The sequence below is a fragment of the Pleurodeles waltl genome, unplaced genomic scaffold (assembly GCF_031143425.1).
Source record: "Pleurodeles waltl isolate 20211129_DDA unplaced genomic scaffold, aPleWal1.hap1.20221129 scaffold_54, whole genome shotgun sequence".
Taxonomy (NCBI): Eukaryota; Metazoa; Chordata; class Amphibia; order Caudata; family Salamandridae; genus Pleurodeles; species Pleurodeles waltl.
This window is the reverse complement of record NW_027150248.1, coordinates 2,025,629-2,045,926: the sequence shown is the minus strand read 5'-3', so window position 1 is coordinate 2,045,926 and position 20,298 is coordinate 2,025,629. Positions and strand designations below refer to the sequence as shown.

The following is a 20,298-nucleotide window of genomic DNA, read 5'->3' as shown; positions in this document are numbered from 1 at the left end:
TCTGATGAAGAAGCAAATACCGACTACGACTCATGGTTGCAGGAAATATAGCCATTGCCATCAGGAGACTAGTAGACCATTATGAAGACAGTGATAGCTTCCTTATCAACCCCATCAAAAAAGTTAAACCCAAGAACTTTTTCAACTCTTCCAGAGTGTAGCCTAAGTCTGCCACTGTTGTCCATCAAATACTGTTCAGCATACAAATCAGTCTGTTCAACACTCTCTTCCAAAATACATCGTCCGTAAACAACTGAAAGAAATTAATAGGAAAATAGTTTTCCGTATTCATTTTACAACCTGGGAGACCAGTAAAGGCAGGCAACTCCGGCTGCTCCATGTTTGGGGCAACCCAGAGTTCAGGAAGCCTTTCAGCCCTAGGCTGCTGTACTATTGGCACATCGATGTCCTCCTCTAAAACAGGGACTTTATCTGCACTGTGAGTGGCTTCATCATCAGATGATTCCTCTCTGACAGAAAATTCACTGCCAGAATCTTGCACCTCCTCCGCTGCCTCAGATGCAGAGTCAGTCTCATAATCATGGTCAGAAGACGACTCAAAAAGCACACCAACAACCTGCTGAGCGGTCACTCTGCAGCTAGCCATGATCCTTTCTACGAAAAGTAACTTGATAAATGTGCCACCAACAACCAGCACTGTGTAAAATAGGTAATAAACATGGGCCCATATTTATGAAAAATGACGCACAATTGCACTAAGGCAGTTGTGCGTAATTATTTTTAGCGTGAGCTAACGCCATTCCCTAACGCCATCCATGTGCCATATTTATCAAATGATGCACAATGGCGCTAAGGACTGGCTAGCATCAAAGAAAATGACGCTAGCCGGTCCTGAATGGTGTTAGGGAAGATGGCGTTAGCGGGGGAAAAATGACACTAGACTGGTTTGCAGCAAAAATATTGCCGAAAATCAATCTAGCGTCATTTTTTGACACAGAAGCTGCTTAATATACCCACTGCCCCAATGCCCACCCCAAAGGACCAGTGTCCCCAAGGCATGCCCAAATACCCAGTGCCAGGCACAACCCCAAAAAAAAAAACTTACCTGAAACTTACCTGGAATGGGCTCCCTCCTCCTGTGGTGTGCCTAGGGTGTGACTGGTGGTGTTGCTGGGGGTGGGGGTTGGCATCTTTGTGCCCATTCCATGGTGTTTTACCCTGGAAATGGGCCTACCTGGACCTTAACGCCTGGTCTGACCCAGGCGTTAAAGAATGGCGCTTAGCGTCATTATTTAGGTCCGCCTCCAACCTGTACGTTATTCCTTGTCCAAGGGGCTGCTGCCCAAAAAATAAAATTATAAACAATCCCTGGTGTCTAGTGGGTTTCGATCCCCGGGGGGGAACAGATCGGCTGAAAAAACAGCCGATCTAACGCCCGGGGGGGGGCGAAACATGGATCTTGTACGGCCCCCAGGGGAGCAACCCTTGCCTAAGGGGTAGCTCCCCTATATAAACAAAAAAAATCCCTGGTGTCTAGTAGGTGGATTCCAGCTCCACGATCGTGGGCCTAGCCTGCGATTGTGGAGCAGGAATCCATTTGAAACAACCACAGGGGGAAAGGAAAAACTCTCTCCTTTCCCCCTTTGTCTGTTCTCCCCCCACCAACCACACCAGGAGAAGGACTCACCTCTAAAGAGTCCATTCTCTTCGATGCGCTGGAAGCAAATGCTTCTAGCAGGTCCCCGGGAGCATCTGATGATGTTGGCGCGCTGTGAGCTCACTGACGTCATCAGATCGCTGAGGAGGGGCGTCGGGGTGGCAGTGGAAGGTCTTCCACTGCCATTCCCGGTGAGGGTGAGTGACTCATGGGGGGACCGCTAGCGCTTCCCTCGTGGATCAGTGCCAGGACATAACCGTTATGTCCCTGGCATACAAGGGATTAATTCTATTTCCCAACTATAACGTCCTTGTAACCTTTGGTTTTTCAGTGAATTTCTAAGATTTATCAAATTCTATTTGCTAACTACAACATCCCTGTAACCTTTGTTTTTTTCAGTGAATTTCTAAGGTTTTTTTAATACAAATTGTGGTACAATTTCACCCATACATTAAATTGAGTAATATATATTTTCACAAGTTTATAAATACATTTTATTGACACACCTATTCTTGTAATATATTTTAAAAGTAACAATTAAAAAAACAACGTAGGGTAACTTATGTAATCTTTATATAAATGCAATGCAGCACGTTTTTCTCTTTTTTGTTTTCATTTTATGAATCCATGGATCTGCTGCAATGCCACCACAAATCTGCCCCAATTCCAAGAATGGACCAAAAATTAACTTATCATTGGATAAAATAGGGGGCCGATTAGGATTTTGACGGTCCGACCATCAGACCACCAGTTTGGATGTCTTCTTCTGAAGATAGAAGAGAAGGATAAGAGCAGGACAAAGAAGAAGAAGGTTTACCATCTCAAAGAATTCCTCTAACTTTTGAAAATATTTCTCCATTCCTTCAGGACCAAAGAAAGTTATATCTAAAATGTGTCCAATGCAATATATGCAGCAAAAAACTGTCAAGAGGTATGGTGAAGAAGTATTCACATGGCACATCCACTATTTGGAAACACCTGAAAACCATACACATAAGGACATATCACAACATGATAAGAGAGAGGGAATGTGTGCGTCATCATGAACAGCTGGACCATCTGTGGGACCCTTACATCTTAACCAGATGGTTACCACCCCCGTCGTTTCACCAAAACTGGAAGACATGGTCACTCATTATAGCAGATGCCATATGCCAGCTGCACTAAAAATGTAATCTGTTCCCCGGTTTATGGATACTGTCAACAAGCGTAATGTTTATTTTTTTTCACCTCACTCTTCCACATTCAATTTATCTTTAAACACAAGTATATATCTGAAAAGCAAATATAGAATACATTTACCTTTATATTGCATACTGTTACATTACATGCTATAAGCAAATGAGTAGCTACATAAGTGGTTATGTCAGTGTACAACAGGCTATGTAAGTGTTCAAGTATAGGTGTATAAATGTGTATGTGAGTGGCTGTACAGGAGGGTGACTGGGTGTGTCAGTGGTTGAGTGGACATGTGGTAAGTGTATCAGTGACTCTATGGTTGTGTCACTGGATGTGTAAATAGCTGTGTGGGTGTGTGACTGAGTGTGTTAGTTATTGTGTGAGTGATTATGTGAGTGACAGTGTGACTCATAGTGGCTGTATGAGTAAGTGTCTCTGTTAGTGGTGGATATACAAGTGATGTATGGGTGAGTGAGTGGATGTATAAGTGTATCTGTTGCTGTCTGGGTGTATGAGTGGCTGTATGGTTTTGTAAATAGGTATGTGAGTGCCTGTTTCGCCAGGTGACTGGATGTATAACCGGTGTATGGATGTATAAGCGCATGTGTTACTGACTGTCTGAGTGGTGGGTGCATGAATGGCTGTATAGGTATAGGCTGTATAGGTGTGAGAGTAGATGTGCATGACTAAGTAAGTGAATGTATAGGTGAGTAAATGAGTGTGTGAATGGTTTTATGGGTGTGTGACTGTGATGCTATTAAAATTCGTTTGACCAATGACTTTGTGTTTCACCACTGCGCATATTAGTTGCTCAATGTTCACCAGTAGCACATTGTATGTTTTGTTCAGCCTAGCCGCCTATTGGCTTTGACATGGCATTAGCCATTACATTTTGTATTCAGTTCAGCCGCCTATTGGCTTTGACATTGCATTAGCCATTACATGCTGTATTCAGTTTAGCCGCCTATTGGCTTTGACATTGCATTAGCCATTACATTCTGTATTCTTCCTATTGGCTTTGACATGCTGTATTCAGTTTAGCTGCCTATTGGCTTTGACATGATATTATACATTACTATTTGTATGCAGCTCAGCTGCCTATTGGCTTTTACATGCCATTAGACATTACATTTTGTATTCAGCTCAGCTGCCTATTGGCTTTGACATGAAATTAGACATTACATTTTGTATTCAGCCCAGCTGCCTATTGGCTTTGACATGACATTAGACATTACATTTGATATTTAGGTTAGCTGCCTATTGCCTTTAACGTGGAGTTAGACATTGCAGTTGAGAATCCAAGCTGTATTTTTCCAAGCTGTGTTTTTCCACAAGATGAACCAAGCTGTTTTCTTCGCACAGCAGACTAGACCTGATAAGAGAGAGTACATTTGGTGTTTTCCTTTCTGCTCAGGCTTGTGAAGAGGAGAAGTCTAGGAGATCTGGCCAGTCTCCAAAGGCTTGCGTAGTTTTCCCGAGTCTGAGAGGAGAGGCACGCTTTTGTAAGGATGACTCGGGCTTCAGAGATTTAGATTCAAATCTGCTTGACTTCAGGCTGGAACTTGGTGCCAGTTGCCAGTCTCCCGTGTGGGTAGATAATCTCTTTCTCGCAGTTGACCGGAGTCATCAACTTGCAGACCCCAGAAAGATGAAGCTGTAAATAGTTTCTCACACGGTGAAATATTTGTTTTGCTTTGCATTAAATATCTAACCTGCTGTGTACATTGCAACTGAGAAGTACTGCGATATATTTTGTTTTCATTGCTGCGATACTTTTACTCATTTGAACGTGTGCTTGAAATCTATTAATTCGTCTCTCACGAACTTGTGGATGGGGAAGAATTAACAACAATAAAGGTCTTCTTTGAACTCAGAAGTGCATTCTTGATATGTTCTGTAAGCTCTGATACGAGATAAGGAGGAAGGCAGAACAGTGACTGAGTGTTTCAGTGACTATTTGTCTATATGACTGGTAGGTACATAACTGCTTTTTTAGGAGAGTAACTGGGTATGTAAGTGCCTGCCTGACTGTGTGATAGAGTGCAAATGACATACTAATAAATGGCATACCATAAGCAAATACCCAAATCTAATTTCAAACACATTCATTCATAATTCCTTACTAAAATAAGTATCTTTTCAGAAAAGCAATTCCTCTTCTTCCTTTGCTACTCACTATCTTTTTTTTTATATTCTCATCTATCCTCCCTTCTATTTTGCTTTTTACTGCAGTATCTAGAAGCTACACATTTTCTTCAATTTTGCTTTTTACTGTAGTGTCTAGAAGCTACACATTTTCTTTCAGCTTATAAACACTGATAGATTTTTTTTAAATATACATTTTTATAGTACAACCTAATTCACATACCCGAAAAAGCTCTTTGCTGTTATCAAACCTTTCTTTTAATATCTGTTAATATCTCTTTTCCACTACAAATCGGAAGTCAGAAATTTGCAAACCCTCCTCTACTCTCAGTAGAAAAGTACCAGTAATACCTACCCTTCCCACTTGGCTCTAACTCATACTGCTGTACTTATCAAATCACAGACCTCCTTTCAACTTTTATTTTTGTTTTACCACTTCTAAATGATCACTATTTTTGAAACCTTTCCATGTTTCCTGTAAAGAAGTACAATTCAGTAGCTAAAACATGGTTTTGATTCCGTAGGGATTCACTTTATACAGAGCTTTATGAACGATACAAAGTGCCTTAAACATAATGCACTTTTTCACGGAAGCCATGAAGGTTGAGTAGTCCTTTGGAGACCGACTGTGTGATTAACCTCGAGGTCTAGTAATAACTCACTATCCAGGATTACTCTTAGATTTTTCATTGAGTCCGTTGGAGCGGGTAGAGTGCCCAGCATATTTGGCCACCAGTTGCTATTCCAAGTAGTTGGTTGGCTCCTAAAAATCAGAACCTCCGTCTTAACACCGTTGAGCTTCAGTCAATTCTTGCCCATCCACAATATTCACTGTGTGTCAACTATCACTTATGATAATGTAGTTATACTCCAGTTATGGAAAGCATTGTTGAATATGTTCGGTGGCAAATCCTTCATATGAAAAATCAAGCAACCATCCTGCCAGATCATAGCCTACTATATTTCAGTCTTGTCTTTTGAATATATTTCTTGTAATCTGTCAGACAGATTTTTGGCTCTATAAGTGTTAGACCTGTGAGCCGTAGGGTGGTCACCCTCCAACTTGGCTGCATTGTGTAACTCTATCTGGAAGTCGTTCCATAAGTGGAGTGAGAGCATTCCCACACACCCACCCATGGGTTTTGCCGCAGTCCCAGATATACTATGAATAGTAAACCTGGGAATGCGCCCACATAGTACATCATCCCAACAGCGGTGTAACAAGGACAAATATGTTTATTTATACTTGTTATTTCCTCTTTATACGTGTGCGGCATTCTGCAGCACACGTATAAAGAGGAAAAAACCTCAGAGGATTGTTTTTGTGCAGGAAGGTGTTCTATCCTGCACAAAAACAATCCTGCCCATAACACAGGCACCGTGGCACAAAGGTGCCTGCGATGGTGCTAGGCAGCACTCAGTGACCCAGGGTGCAGAGAAAGAGAGCAGGAAGGCGCCACATTTTAGTAAATATGCCACATTCCTGATCTCTCCATTTGTTGCAGCTCAGCAAGTTGTCTTGCTGTTGTGAGCTGCACCAACTGTTAGTAAATCTGGGCCCTGGTTCCTAACTGGTCTTAAGCAATCTGGTGGAGCTACAAAGCAGCTATTTGACATCTAGTGGAAGCACTTACACCACGGTTTACTCAGAATCATGGCTACGTGCTAAGGGCATGTGGGTAGCGACACAAGGTAAGCGCATAGCACAGTTTAGTACTGCAGTAGTATGATCAAACGTATACTAAGATATATAAGTGAAAAAGTATACAACCATTAATTCAAATATATGCTATAACACTAACAACTGTAAATGTCTGCATACATTGTTCAATATGCATTTACCTTTGTATCTCTGTGGATGCAGTTTCCGCTTCTCTATAAAGAGAAAAAAATTAAGATAAGATCATTGATATTTGTTATAAATAAAAATAGAAATCTGCATAATAAATGTGTACAAATGCAGACTAGATCAGAAACAGCCTCACAGTGTGGTGAGGTGTAGAGGATACAGGCATACAGTCTGTGCTGATACCTTCCCTGGATTGCACCACCAAGCGAGTATGTTTGAGGATCAAAAGGAGCTTGTTCCAGAGTCTAAGACTATGTACAGAGGTATGTTGATATAGGTGTTCTCTCTAAGGTTTTGGGATTTCCTGTCCGGCCATGAATGTGCTCCTGTTAGTGCATACGAAACAGGAAACGCAGAGCTAGAGGCAAGATAGCCAGGTTTACTTGGGTGGAGTGTCTTGTAGATCACACAACAGGCTGTGAAATGGATTCTATCAGGGAGAGGGACCCAATGCAGTTCTTCCATTGAAGTGGAGTTGTTCTCAAAGTCTATTTGTTAAACAATATTTGAGATACTGACTGAGGAAAGTTTTGTTCTTGGACTCTGGAAGACTAACAAGTACTGTGATACACCCGTCCATGTATGATAATGTGAGGACCTCGAATGTGGATTAGAACATTTGAGGAAGAGAAGAAAGGCTGGATTTTTCAGAGGAATGTGGGCTGGAATCATGCTCTTTGGCCTTTTCTTGATATAGGGGGTCATTACAACATTGGCGGTAAAAGGCGCTTACCGCCGTGCAGAAGACCGCCAATACACCGCCGCGGCGGCGGCATTCCGCCACAGCTATTATGACACACAGCTCGGAATCCGCCGAAATTCAGACACCCACACAACACCGCCACACCAAAAGTCAGTGATAAACTGGCTGAAACAAATCCTCCACCTTCACGGCAACAGAAACACGCCCATGCTATTACGACCCACGAATCCACGCGACGGTCTTTCAACCGCGGTATACCATTGACGGTACAGACCTCCGCGCTCAAATTACACACACATCTCCAAAACACCGCCACATTGGACTATTCAAAATACACACACCTGATACACATACAAACAACACTCCCACACACCAAATACAATATAAAACACACACCCACATCACCCACAAACCCCTACGACCAAAAATTAGACACAAAGGCGACAGAGAGAGAGCACAGAATAGACAACCCCACTACACAGAGGCACACAACACCATCACCCACACAACATCCACGCACAAAACACCACACACCACTACACTCACCCCAACCACCACCACATACACCACCCCACACATCACCCACACCACCCGATGCCACGCCAAAGACACCCCCGCTTCTCCGAGGAGGAGCTCAGTGTCATGGTGGAGGAAATAGTCCGGGTAGAGCCACAGTTATTTGGCTCACAGGTACAGCACACATCAATAGCCAGGAAGATGGAGTTATGGCGAAGAATCGTGGACAGGGTCAACGCCGTGGGACAGCACCCAAGAAATAGAGAGGACATCAGGAAGAGGTGGAACGACCTACGGGGGAAGGTGCGTTCAATGGTCTCCAGGCACAACATCGCGGTACAGCGGACTGGCAGCGGATCCCCACCTCCTCCCAACAACTAACAACATGGGAGGAGCAAGTCTTGACCATCTTGCATCCTGAGGGCCTCGCAGGAGTCGGTGGAGGATGGGACACTGGTAAGTCAATTCTTAACTATCATATCCCCCACCCTACCTGCATGCTATCACACACCCCCTCCCTCAACCCCCCCATCACTACAACTTCTCACTAATGTACCCATGACACAAACCACCCATCCCAACACCAAGCCCTGCATGACACAACTAAGCATGGACACCCCTCACTAAAGCATGCCCACTGCACATACCCATAACACCCCCCCAACCATCACCACACAAACCCACACACAGGAATGCTTGCTTATGCCCCTGCAGGAACCCGAAGGACCGTCACCACACCAGAGGGTCCAGACAACACCACTCCACCCCCAGAAGAGGCCCACAGTGACGAGAGCAGCTCTGCCCTACTGGATCCTGATGACCAGCCCGGACCATCGTGGGCCTCGGGACAGTCGGTTCCCCTTCAACAGGCACAGCCCAACACCGACCTTCCACCCTCTGGGAACACCAGCACAGCACCCACCCAGCGGGCCCAAACCTCCCTACCCAGGACAGGTCAATCAGCGGTGTGTCCACCACTACAGGGCACCCAGGGTAACCCACCACCCCAACAACAACAGGGACCTGGGGGCAGTGGTATTGGGCACACGGTCCAGGGGACGGTAGCACAGGAACACAGGGGAACTGGGAGGGCTGCTGTGCGACAGGGGGCGGACAGGCCAAGGGAACCCACTCTCCACGAGGCCCTATCCTCCATCATGGGAGCATACCACCACTCCCAGGAGACAATGGCGACGGTCCTAGCCAAGTTGCAGGAGACCCTGCGCCTGCAGGACGAACTGTATTTGGGGTTCAGGGAGGAGCTCAGGACCATCAGCTCCGCCTTGGGCACCATCGTAGGGGTGCTGAAGGACATACAGCAGACCTTGAGGGACACAGTGGCACTCCAAGGGGCCCCTGACACTGGCCAGGACGATGAAATGCCCACCACCTCCGCCGGCGCTAGTGGACAGGACGCCCCGCCACAGGACCAACACACCAGCATCCCACCCCCTGCAGACGGACAACCACCACGCAAGCGGTCCCTGAGATCCAGGAACAGGACAGAGCAAGATGGCAAGACCTCCGCCAGGAAATGAGACCACCCTGATTGTCCTCCCACTGTCTCACTTTGTTACCCTGTCCATAATTAAACTGCCCCAGCTCCACTTCCTATGCCCAGATGGGCAGCGCACCTGTGAGACTAATAGACTGGACTCTGCCATGGACATTCCTCTACCATCACCCATTACCATTTTACAACCCCCTCCCATTTCTGAGCACTTCAATAAACACCCTTGAAACACAAAACAATCTGGAGTCAGTCTGTGATTTAGTAAAAATGTATTATCAATAACAGTGTCATAATGGGTGTACCATTCTAAAGCTAACATTCCTATGTCACACATCACAAGCCCTTGAAGCATACAAGCAGTTGACACGTAGGTAACCACACCTGTGAAACCGTAATGGAAGGGTACAACTCAGTTACCAAATAGTGACTTAAATCGAAAAACAGGATAGAGGTAGACCTGTGAAAGTTAATGTAATGCTAAAAATGAAAATGTTCTCACCTGTGTCTCACTGGAAATATTGCTGTATGACTGACTCCCTGTTGTCGTTGTCTTCTTCATCAGCTTCATCCTCATCACTGTCCACAGGCTCCACAGCTGCTACAACACCGGCATCTGGATCATCCTCCTGCAGAAAAGGCACCTGGCGTCGCAAAGCCAAATTATGGAGCATGGAGCAGGCGATGATGATGTCGCACACCTTCTTCGGTGATTAGAATAGGGATCCACCTGTCATATGGAGGCACCTGAACCTGGCCTTCAGGAGGCCGAAGGTGCGTTCGATCACCCTCCTAGTCCGCCCATGGGCCTCATTGTACCGTTCCTCTGCCCTGGTCCTGGGATTCCTCACTGGGGTCAATAGCCACGAAAGGTTGGGGTAACCAGAGTCCCCCAATAGCCATACACGGTGCCTCTGGAGGTGACCCATCATATCAGGGATGCTGCTATTCCGCAGGATGTAGGCGTCATGCACTGAGCCAGGGAACATAGCATTTACCTGCGAGATGTACTGGTCTGCCAAACAGACCATCTGGACATTCATCGAATGATAACTCTTCCGGTTCCTGTACACCTGTTCACTCCTGTGGGGGGGGACCAGAGCTACATGGATACCATCAATAGCACCTATGACGTTGGGGATATGTCCAAGGGCATAGAAGTCACCTTTCACTGTAGGCAAATCCTCCACCTCAGGGAAAATGACGTATCTCCTTACGTGTTTCAGCAGGGCAGACAACACTCTGAACAACACGTTGGAAAACATAGGCTGGGACATCCCTGATGCCATGGCCACAGTTGTCTGAAACGACCCACTTGCAAGGAAGTGGAGCACTGACAGCACCTGCACGTCAGGGGGGATTCCAGTGGGATGGCGGATTGTTGACATCAGGTCTGGCTCCAACTGGGTACATAGTTCCTGGATTGTGGCACGGTCAAACCGGTAGGTTACGATGACATGTCGCTCTTCCATTGTCAACAGGTCCACCAGCGGTCGGTACACCGGAGGATTCCGCCATCTTCTCATATGTCCCAGCAGACGGTGCCTACGAAGGACAACAGCGAAGAACCAGTCATTATTCATCCAGGTATGTACCCACAGTCACACACAAGACTACACCACTCACAAAACCCTTCCTGTATGTGTGTTGAGTGTAGGCCTAGCTATGTGTGATGCAGTAGTAAATGAAGCCATGTGGTCCCCTGAAATGGCGGCTGCCTGACCTCTAAACTGGGACAATAGGATTGTGGGGTAACAGCGCGGGCGTTACACACCGTCGCGGTAGGCGGTCGTAGAGCGCAGCGCAATGCTGCATTGGTTAACATTGGACCCTATGGGTCCCGGGAGCCAATGAACAGGTGCGCTGGCGGTGATGATGCGCACTGCCGCGGACGTCACCGCCATTTTCTATCTCTTCAATCACTAGATACCTGACCTTTGACAGGAGAGGACCTACACTGCAAGTGCTGCTGTGACCTCGGTCCGGAAGCGACGATGGCTGCTGTGTATGGGGAAAGGGCCCCTGCCTTCACTGCACAGGAGTTGGAGAAACTGGTAGACGGGGTCCTCCCCCAGTACACGCTACTCTACGGTCCTCCAGACCAACAGGTTAGTACACAGGGAGCACGTTGTATGGGCTACGCCTGGGTGGAGAGGGCTGGATGGAAGAGGGAAGGGGACAGAGTTCATAGAACATGAATGCATGGGAATGAATGGGCCACATGGCCAGAGTAGGGAGGGGGCCACTCACAATGACGGTGCAGTTGGTAATGACTGTTCCTCTTTCCTTGTGCATGTCATGTAGGTCAGCGCCCACCAGAAGAGGGACATTTGGCGTGCCATCGCCAAGGAGGTCCGGACCCTGGGGGCCCACCAAAGACGGGGCACCCACTGCCGTAAGAGATGGGAGGACATTCGCCGCTGCAGCAAGAAGACGGCTGAGGCTCAGCTGGGGATGGCCTCCCAACGTGGGAGGGGTGCCTGTCGCACCATGACCCCCCTGATGTTCCGGATCCTGGCGGTGGCCTACCCGGAGTTGGATGGGTGCTGGAGGGCATCACAGCAGACACGAGGGGGTGAGTACAACCTCATTCTGCGGACTTTGCGTGCAGTGGAGGTGTCTGGGTGGGGGAGGTGGGCTGTGGGTGTCCCTAGGCCAGGGCGAGTTCGGTAGGCAAGGCCCCTCCGTAATGTAGGCTATGTGGCACTCTACCCCACCTCAGCAGAGTGCCAAGTCGAGGTATAGTTGCCCCTGTGGCATCCATGTGCGCCGATGTCCACCATTGCCATATAGGCCATATCCCAGAAATTGCATGTGCAGAGGGCAGGAGCCCAGCGTAATGCAGGGGGCATCTGCGTTTGTCTTGTCTGCCAACGGTAGCGGTATGCCATGCACTAAAACCCTCTTTCTTCTGTCTCCCCCCCTTTTTCTGCTCTCCCTGTCCTTTTGTACATCAGCATCAACAGGCGGAGGTAGAGTGGCACCGGAGCACGAGGGAGCTGCATCCCACATGGCCATGGAGGGCCACACCACGGACTCTGAATGCACCAGTGGGACGGAGGGCGAGGGGAGCTTCACGTCGGCCACCGGATCACCAAGCAGCGACACAGACTCGTTCGACGATGCGGGCTCCCTTGCGGTGGCGGCACCATCTGTGCCCCCCACCTCTACAGGCACAGCGGCCACCTCCCCTACCAGCACCGCCCTCCCAGCAGCCCCTCAGCATTCGCCCGTGCCCGCTCACCCTGGAGGGTGGGCATCACCTTCGCCCCAGGCACCTCAGGCCCTGCCCCAGTCACCCCTGCTGCCCTCAGTGAGGAGGCCTTTGACCTCCTCAGGTCACTCACTGTTGGGCAGTCTACCATTGTGAATGCCATCCAGGGTGTAGAACGGGAGTTGCAACATGGTAATGCATTCCTGGAGGGCATTCATTCTGGTCAGGCTGTCCTTCAGTGAACCCTGCAATCTTTGGCCTCAGCACTGATGGCAGCAATTGTCCCTGTGTCTAGCCTCCCCCCTCCAACTTCCTCCACCCAGACCCAATCTCCTGTACCCCAGCCCATCCCAAGCACACCTACAGACCAGCATGCACACAAGTCAACACACACAAGTAGCTCAAGCAAACATAGGCACCACACACACCACAAGCACTCACGCAAGCCTCACCCACATACAGACACAACAACACCCACTGCCTCCAGTGTGTCCCCCTCCTCCTCTTCTCCCTCCTCCCTCCCAGTGTCTTCTACACACACACCTGCATGCACCACATCTACAGGCACCATGAATCGCACCAGGACACCCAGCACCACACGCCGCTCACCTGCACTCACCACCTCCACTGCCATTTAAACGTCCCCTGTGTCCTCTCCCAGTGTGTCTGTGACGCCCCCTCCCAAAGTACACAAACGCCGGCAATCACTCACCCAACATCCATCCACCTCACAACAGCCTCCAGTACCTGCACCTGCACCCAAAACACCTAAAGTGACACCTCCTACAACCACCTCCTCTTCCTCCACTCCTAGACCCCCTCCAACTACCCATCCCAGTGTTCATCAGAAACAGTCCCTCTGTAAAGTTGACCTTTTTTGCCCCCACCCCACCCCCTCCAATTCATCAGTCCCGTCGTAGCGCCTCAGTCAAAAAGCCTCCAATACCAGTGGTGCCTGTTCAAGGTTTTTGGAGTGCACCGGCCACCAGGGCAGGCAGTAGGACCCGGAGCCAAGGCACTGGCAGCCCACCCCCTGTAAAGGCTCTAAAATTGGAGAGTGGACAACGGGACCGTGTTAAGACTCCTGGTGGGAAAACAACTGACATGGGTTCCAAGGGGATTGGAGAGTCAGCTGTGTCTCCACCAAAGGTGGGGAAGGGCCAGAGGAAGTCTGCCCAGCCTGTTGTGAGTGTCACGGCGGAAAAGTGCGCCATCATTTCCGGCGGTCGAGACACAACCGCCAGCACTGTCGTTACTGGTCCAGAGACCACCGCCAGAGTCACAGCCCAGGAGGGCCCAAGTATCATCACTGGTCAGGAGACCACCGCCAGAGTCACATCCCAGGAGGGCCCAAGTATCGTCACTGGTCAGGAGACCACCGCCACCGCCGGAGTCATAGCCCAGGAGGGCCCAAGTATCGTCACTGGTCAGGAGACCACCGCCAGAGTCACAGCCCAGGAGGGCCCAAGTATCGTCACTGGTCCAGAGACCACCCCCGGAGTCAGTGCCCTGGAGGGCCCCGGCTGCCACAGCCCCGCTGGGCAATGATGAAACGTCATGCGACACACTAATGTCCAGTGTAGAAGATGTCATGCCACACACCAATGTCCAGTGTAGAGAACGTCATGCCACACACCAATGTCCTTATCAGAACTGCCATGGCTAAGCACCGCTGAACAGGGCAAACACCGCCATGTCAAAGCACCGCTGAACAGTCCTGAACCGCCATGTCAAAGCACCGCTGAACAGGGCAAAGACAGCCATGGCAAAGCACCGCTGAACAGTCCTGAACCGCCATGTCAAAGCACCGCTGAACAGGGCAAAGTCCCCCATGTCAAAGCACCGCTGAACAGGGCAAAGACTGCCATGGCAAAGCACCGCTGAACAGGGCAATGGCCCGGGTAGGAATGAATGGACCGCCACATCAGGCATCCTTATCCCATGTGCAGCTGGGACAGTGACAGGACACGACCTTTCACGGGGAGACTCATCCAGTCTGGGCACCAGTCCCCCCCAGTACCAGTAGAGACCTGCATCAACTTGAGAGACTGTGGCTTTGCACTCCCAGGATGGCACAGTGGGCAAACCACCCAGTGTATAGACTTGAGAGACTGGGGCTTTGCACTCCCCAGGATGGCACAATGGGCAACCCACCCACTGTATAGACTTGTGAGACTGTGGCTTTGCACTCCCCAGGATGGTACAGTGGGCAAACCACCCACTGTATAGACTTGTGAGACTGTGGCTTTGCACTCCCCAGGATGGCACAGTGGGCAAACAACCCACTGTATAGACTTGTGAGACTGTGGCTTTGCACTCCCCAGGACTGCACAGTGGGCAAACCACCCACTGTAGAGACTTGAGAGACTGTGGCTTTGCACTCCCCAGGAGGGCATAAATGGGCATGGAGCCCCGTCGTGGATCTGGCTTTGCAGTCATCCGACTGAGGTGTCCCCCCTTCCCTTCCCCCTGAGGTGCCTGTAGTATTTCCATCTGATGCCCCAGCAGTGTTCTCTCCGATTGTGGTCAGGTATCGTTTGTTGGCCTCGCCCATGCATTTTTGGACTGATGGTGCACGGACATTGTTATGTACATAAATGCACTACTTCTCTTATTGTATATAATTATGACTGATGTTCATATATATATCTGTATATTTTTGTATGACATGTATATTGGCGCATTACATTGTTTGACCGATTTTCGCTTTGTGTATTCATTCTTCCGGGGGGATTGTGGGTTGTTACTGTGATTTTTGTGAATGCATTGGTGTGTATGTTGTAATATGTGAGGGTGGGGGTGTTTGGTGGGTGTCCCCCTAACTTTTGTCTCCCCCCTCCCCCCTGTCGTAGGTGCAGTACTCACCGTTGTCTGCGGCGCCTACGTAGCTGTTGGTCGTAGAGGAGCAGAAACACAAGGGCAGGGAGTATTTGTAGTTCCGGCTCCATGGATTCCTCGTTCCTCGTGGGATATGTTCAGGTGAGCGTTTTCCCATAGCAAAAGCTGTTTCCGCCGTGTTTTTATCCACGGTGAATCCGCCCCGGAAAAGGTGGCGGATTGGCGGGTTGTAATACTGTGGGCGGTACATTGTCTTCCGCCTGTCTGTTGGCGGTTACCGCCGCGCTGCTTGTCTGTACCGCCGTGGCGGGCGAAGTGTTAAAGTGGCTGTCTTTGTTGGCGGTTTCCGCCAGGGTCATAATTCCCTTTTTTTGTCCGCCGGCCTGTTTGCGGTATTTCCGCTGCTTTAACACCGTCTGCCAGGGTTGTAATGACCACCATGGTCTTTTAGGACAAAGCTCAATGACAAAGCCTTGAACTTTAGCATTAGATTCAAAACAAGGAAAGGAGTCTTCTTAACTCTTATTGTTGAGCCACAACTTGCTATAGGCCTCAAGGTCCACTCGTTCTATAAGGACTGAATCATTTTTAGGTTGAGTTTAACATTACCTGTTTGCAGACTTGCAGATTAGCTGTCACATTAATACAGAGTCTTAGCATGTGGTAGTTGTTAGTTGACATCATAGTAAGATATTATTGGTTAGTTTTTTGGAATGTTAGTGGACAGAAATGTCATCTTGGCTCTTTAGTACTCCTAGTGTCTCTAGTACAGACTGAAAATCTTAGGGGGCTTTGTCAAGTAAGACCTGCAGTTCAAAAGCATTAAACGCTGCTGACAGGTCGGACAGATGCTGAGATCAGGTCTGGTGCAATGAATGTAAGCAGAAATAAATAAAAAAACGTGCTCCCATTGAACCAGAATTTAAAAGAATGAAAATAGATGAGAGGAGGCTGAGAGACATAAGAGGTGTTTCCAATCTTGCCTGACCTGCGCAGACAGGCAGAGAGCTGAGGTGTACAAGCAGATAGGCCTAGTAATGGAGGAGAGGAGACTGTACAGATGCAAGTCATGTGAAAACTTGACCCAGAGTATTGGATGACCTCAGTACAGGTTTTTCAAGCCGGGTGAGTTGTGCTTCAAACACCTTTAACACTTGACGTTATCTACCTAATGAATTGGGCATTTCAGATGATAGCGGCAAGAGAATAGATATATTAATTTAGCTGCACCTTGTATAATGAAGACTGAGAACACTGGGGTGGTAGTGGAGAGGGGTTCCCTACATGTGTAATATGTATCTTAAAACCTGGGCTCCTCTCACTGGACTCAAAGGTTAAGGATGTTATAATCCAAAGGTCTGGGATAACTCCTTGAAGAACGTGCAGAAAACAGAGGCGTCTCAGGTCAATCTGCCCTGACCTGGGATATTTTTGTAAATACTATTATAAAGGGATTCCATGGCCTAATTAAAGATTACAAAATGGTCTAAAAAACCTGTTAATTAAAGGGCAGATCTGGAATATTTTTTGCAGGTTTGCTTAAGTGTTTGCTGCGGCCCATGTTCTCTGGCCCCAGGGAGTTAGCTAGGGCTTCAGATTAATTGCTCACCACCAGAGTGTCTAAGAAGTCCCAAGGGGAGACCACAGGAAGGATGGGTTTGGCATCCAACAGGCTAACCAACATACAAAGTACATAAGTGATTAAACACGTTTCCTGGCCCCAGTGCTCATAAGTATGTGCCCTGTATGTGTTCCCTGTGTGATGCCTAACTGTCTCACTGAGGCTCTGCTAACCAGAACCTCAGTGGTTATGCTCTCTCTGCTTTCCAAATTTGTCCCTAACAGGCTAGTGACTAAATTTACCAATTCACATTGGCATACTGGTACACTCATATAATTCCCTAGTATATGGTACTGAGGTACCCAGGGTATTGGGGTTCCAGGAGATCCCTATGGGCTGTAGCATTTCTTTTGCCATCCATAGGGAGCTCGGACAATTCTTACACAGGCCTGCCATCGCAGCCTGCGTGAAATAATGTCCACGTTATTTCACAGCCATTTACCACTGCACTTAAGTAACTTATAAGTCACCTATATGTCTAACCTTCACCTGGTGAAGGTTAGGTGCAAAGTTACTTAGTGTGTGGGCACCCTGGCACTAGCCAAGGTGCCCCCACATCGTTTAGGGCAAATTCCCCGGACTTTGTGAGTGCGGGGACACCATTACACGCGTGCACTATACATAGGTCACTACCTATGTATAGCATCACAATGGTAACTCCGAACATGGCCATGTAACATGTCTAAGATCATGGAATTGTCACCCCAATGCCATTCTGGCATTGGGGGGACAATTCCATGATCCCCGGGGTCCCTAGCATAGTACTCGGGTACTGCCAAACTGCCTTTCCGGGGTCTCCAGTGCAGCTGCTGCTGCTGCCAACCCCTCAGACAGGTTTCTGCCCTCCTGTGGTCCAGGCAGCCCTGGCCCAGGAAGGCAGAACATAGGATTTCCTCTGAGAGAGGGTGTAACACCCTCTCCCTTTGGAAATAGGTGTCAGGGCTGGGGAGGAGTAGCCTCCCCCAGCCTCTGGAAATGCTTTGATGGGCACAGATGGTTCCCATCTCTGCATAAGCCAGTCTACACCGGTTTAGGGATCCCCCAGCCCTGCTCTGGTGCGAAACTGGGCAAAGGAAAGGGGAGTGACCACTCCCCTGACCTGCACCTCCCAGGTGAGGTGTCCAGAGCTCCTCCAGTGTGTCCCAGACTTCTGCCATCTTGGAAACAGAGGTGTTTGTGGCACACTGGACTGCTCTGAGTGGCCAGTGCCAGAAGGTGACGTCAGAAGCTCCTTCTGATAGGCTCTTACCTCTCTTGGTAGCCAATCCTCCTTCCTTGGTAGCCAAACCTCCTTTTCTGGCTATTTAAGGTCTCTGCTTTGGGGAATTCTTTAGATAACGAATGCAAGAGCTCATCAGAGTTCTTCTGCATCTCTCTCTTCACCTTCTGCCAAAGGATCGACCGCTAACTGCTCAGGACGCCTGCAAAACCGCAACAAAGTAGCAAGATGACTACTAGCAACCTTGTATCGCCTCATCCTGTCGGCTTTCTCGACTGTTTCCAGGTGGTGCATGCTCTGGGGGTAGCCTGCCTCCTCCCTGCACCAGGAGCTCTGAAGAAATCTCCAGTGGGTCGACGGAATCTTCCCCCTGCTAATGCAGGCACCAAAAGACTGCATCACTGGTCCTCTGGGTCCCCTCTCAGCCTGATGAGCGTGGTCTCTGGAACTCAGCAACTCTGTCCAAGTGACTCCCACAGTCCAGTGACTCTTCAGTCCAAGGTTGGTGGAGGTAAGTCTTGCCTCCCCACGCTAGGCTGCATTGCTGGGTACCGCGTGATTTGCAGCTGCTCCGGCTCACGTGCACTCTTCCAGGATTTCCTTCGTGCACGGCCAAGTCTGGGACCCCGACACTCCTTCCTGCAGTGCACAACCTTATGAGTTGTCCTCCAGCATCGTGGGACTCCCTTTTGTGACTTTGCATGGACTCCGGTTCACATTCCTTCCAAGTGCCTGTTCAGATACTTTTGCGGGTGCTGCCTGCTTCTGTGAGGACTCCCTGGGTTGCTGGTTGCCCCCTCTGTCTCCTCCTATAAGTGGTGACATCCTGGTCCCTCCTGGGCCACAGCAGCACCCACAAACCTCTACCGCGACCCTTGCAGCTAGCAAGGCTTGTTTGCGGTCTTTCTGCATGGGAACACCTCTGCAAGCTTCATTGCGACGTGGGACATCCGTCCTCCAAAGGAGAAGTCCCTAGCTCTCTTCTTTCTTGCAGAACTCTAAGCTTCTTCCATCCAGTGGCAGCTTCCTGGGCTCCTGCCCACTCTCGACACTGTAGCGACTATTGGACCTGGTCCCCTTGTCTTACAGGTACTCAGGTCCGGAAATCCACTGTTGTTGCATTGCTGGTGTTTGTTCTTCCTGCAGAATCCCCCTATCACAACTTCTGTGCTCTCTGGGGGTAGTAGGTGCACTTTACACCTACCTTTCAGGGTCTTGAGGTGGGCTATTTTTCTAACCCTCACTGTTTTCTTACAGTCCCAGCGACCCTCTACAAGCTCCTATAGGTTTGGGGTCCATTCGTGGTTCGCATTCCACTTTTGGAGTATATGGTTTGTGTTGCCCCATACCTATGTGCTCCTATTGCAATCTACTGAAATTTTACACTGTTTGCATTACTTTTCTTGCTATTACTTACCTAAGTTTGGTTTGTGTACATATATCTTGTGTATATAACTTATCCTCATACTGAGGGTACTCACTGAGATACTTTTGGCATATTGTCATAAAAAGAAAGTACCTTTATTTTTAGTACTTCTGTGTATTGTGTTTTCTTATGATATTGTGCATATGACACCAGTGGTATAGTAGGAGCTTTACATGTCTCCTAGTTCAGCCTAAGCTGCTTTGCCAAAGCTACCTTCTATTAGTCTAAGCTGCTAGAAACACCTCTTCTATACTAATAAGGGATAACTGGACCTGGCACAAGGTGTAAGTACCTCTGGTACCCACTACAAGCCAGGCCAGCCTCCTACATTGGATGTGCAGCGGTGGGATAAGTATTTGTAACTACTTATCACTTTGTCATTGTGTACTTTTCATAAGAGAATAATATACAAAACAGTTCAGTGTATGTACACCTAACCAAAAGGTTTTGCTTTTCTCCT

The 20,298-nt window shown here is 48.6% G+C and overlaps 1 protein-coding gene across 3 annotated transcripts in view; it reads right to left on the bottom strand.

Moving 5' to 3' along the window:
* The window catches only part of LOC138278707 (CD5 antigen-like), a 450,781-nt gene that overhangs the window by 127,957 nt on the left and 302,526 nt on the right, over window positions 1-20,298 (bottom strand). For all 3 annotated transcript variants that reach the window (XM_069219285.1, XM_069219288.1, XM_069219287.1), the window contains one exon: window positions 6,785-6,817. In XM_069219285.1, coding sequence (XP_069075386.1) covers window positions 6,785-6,817 — 33 coding nt within the window. The remainder of the gene's footprint in view (window positions 1-6,784; window positions 6,818-20,298) is intronic.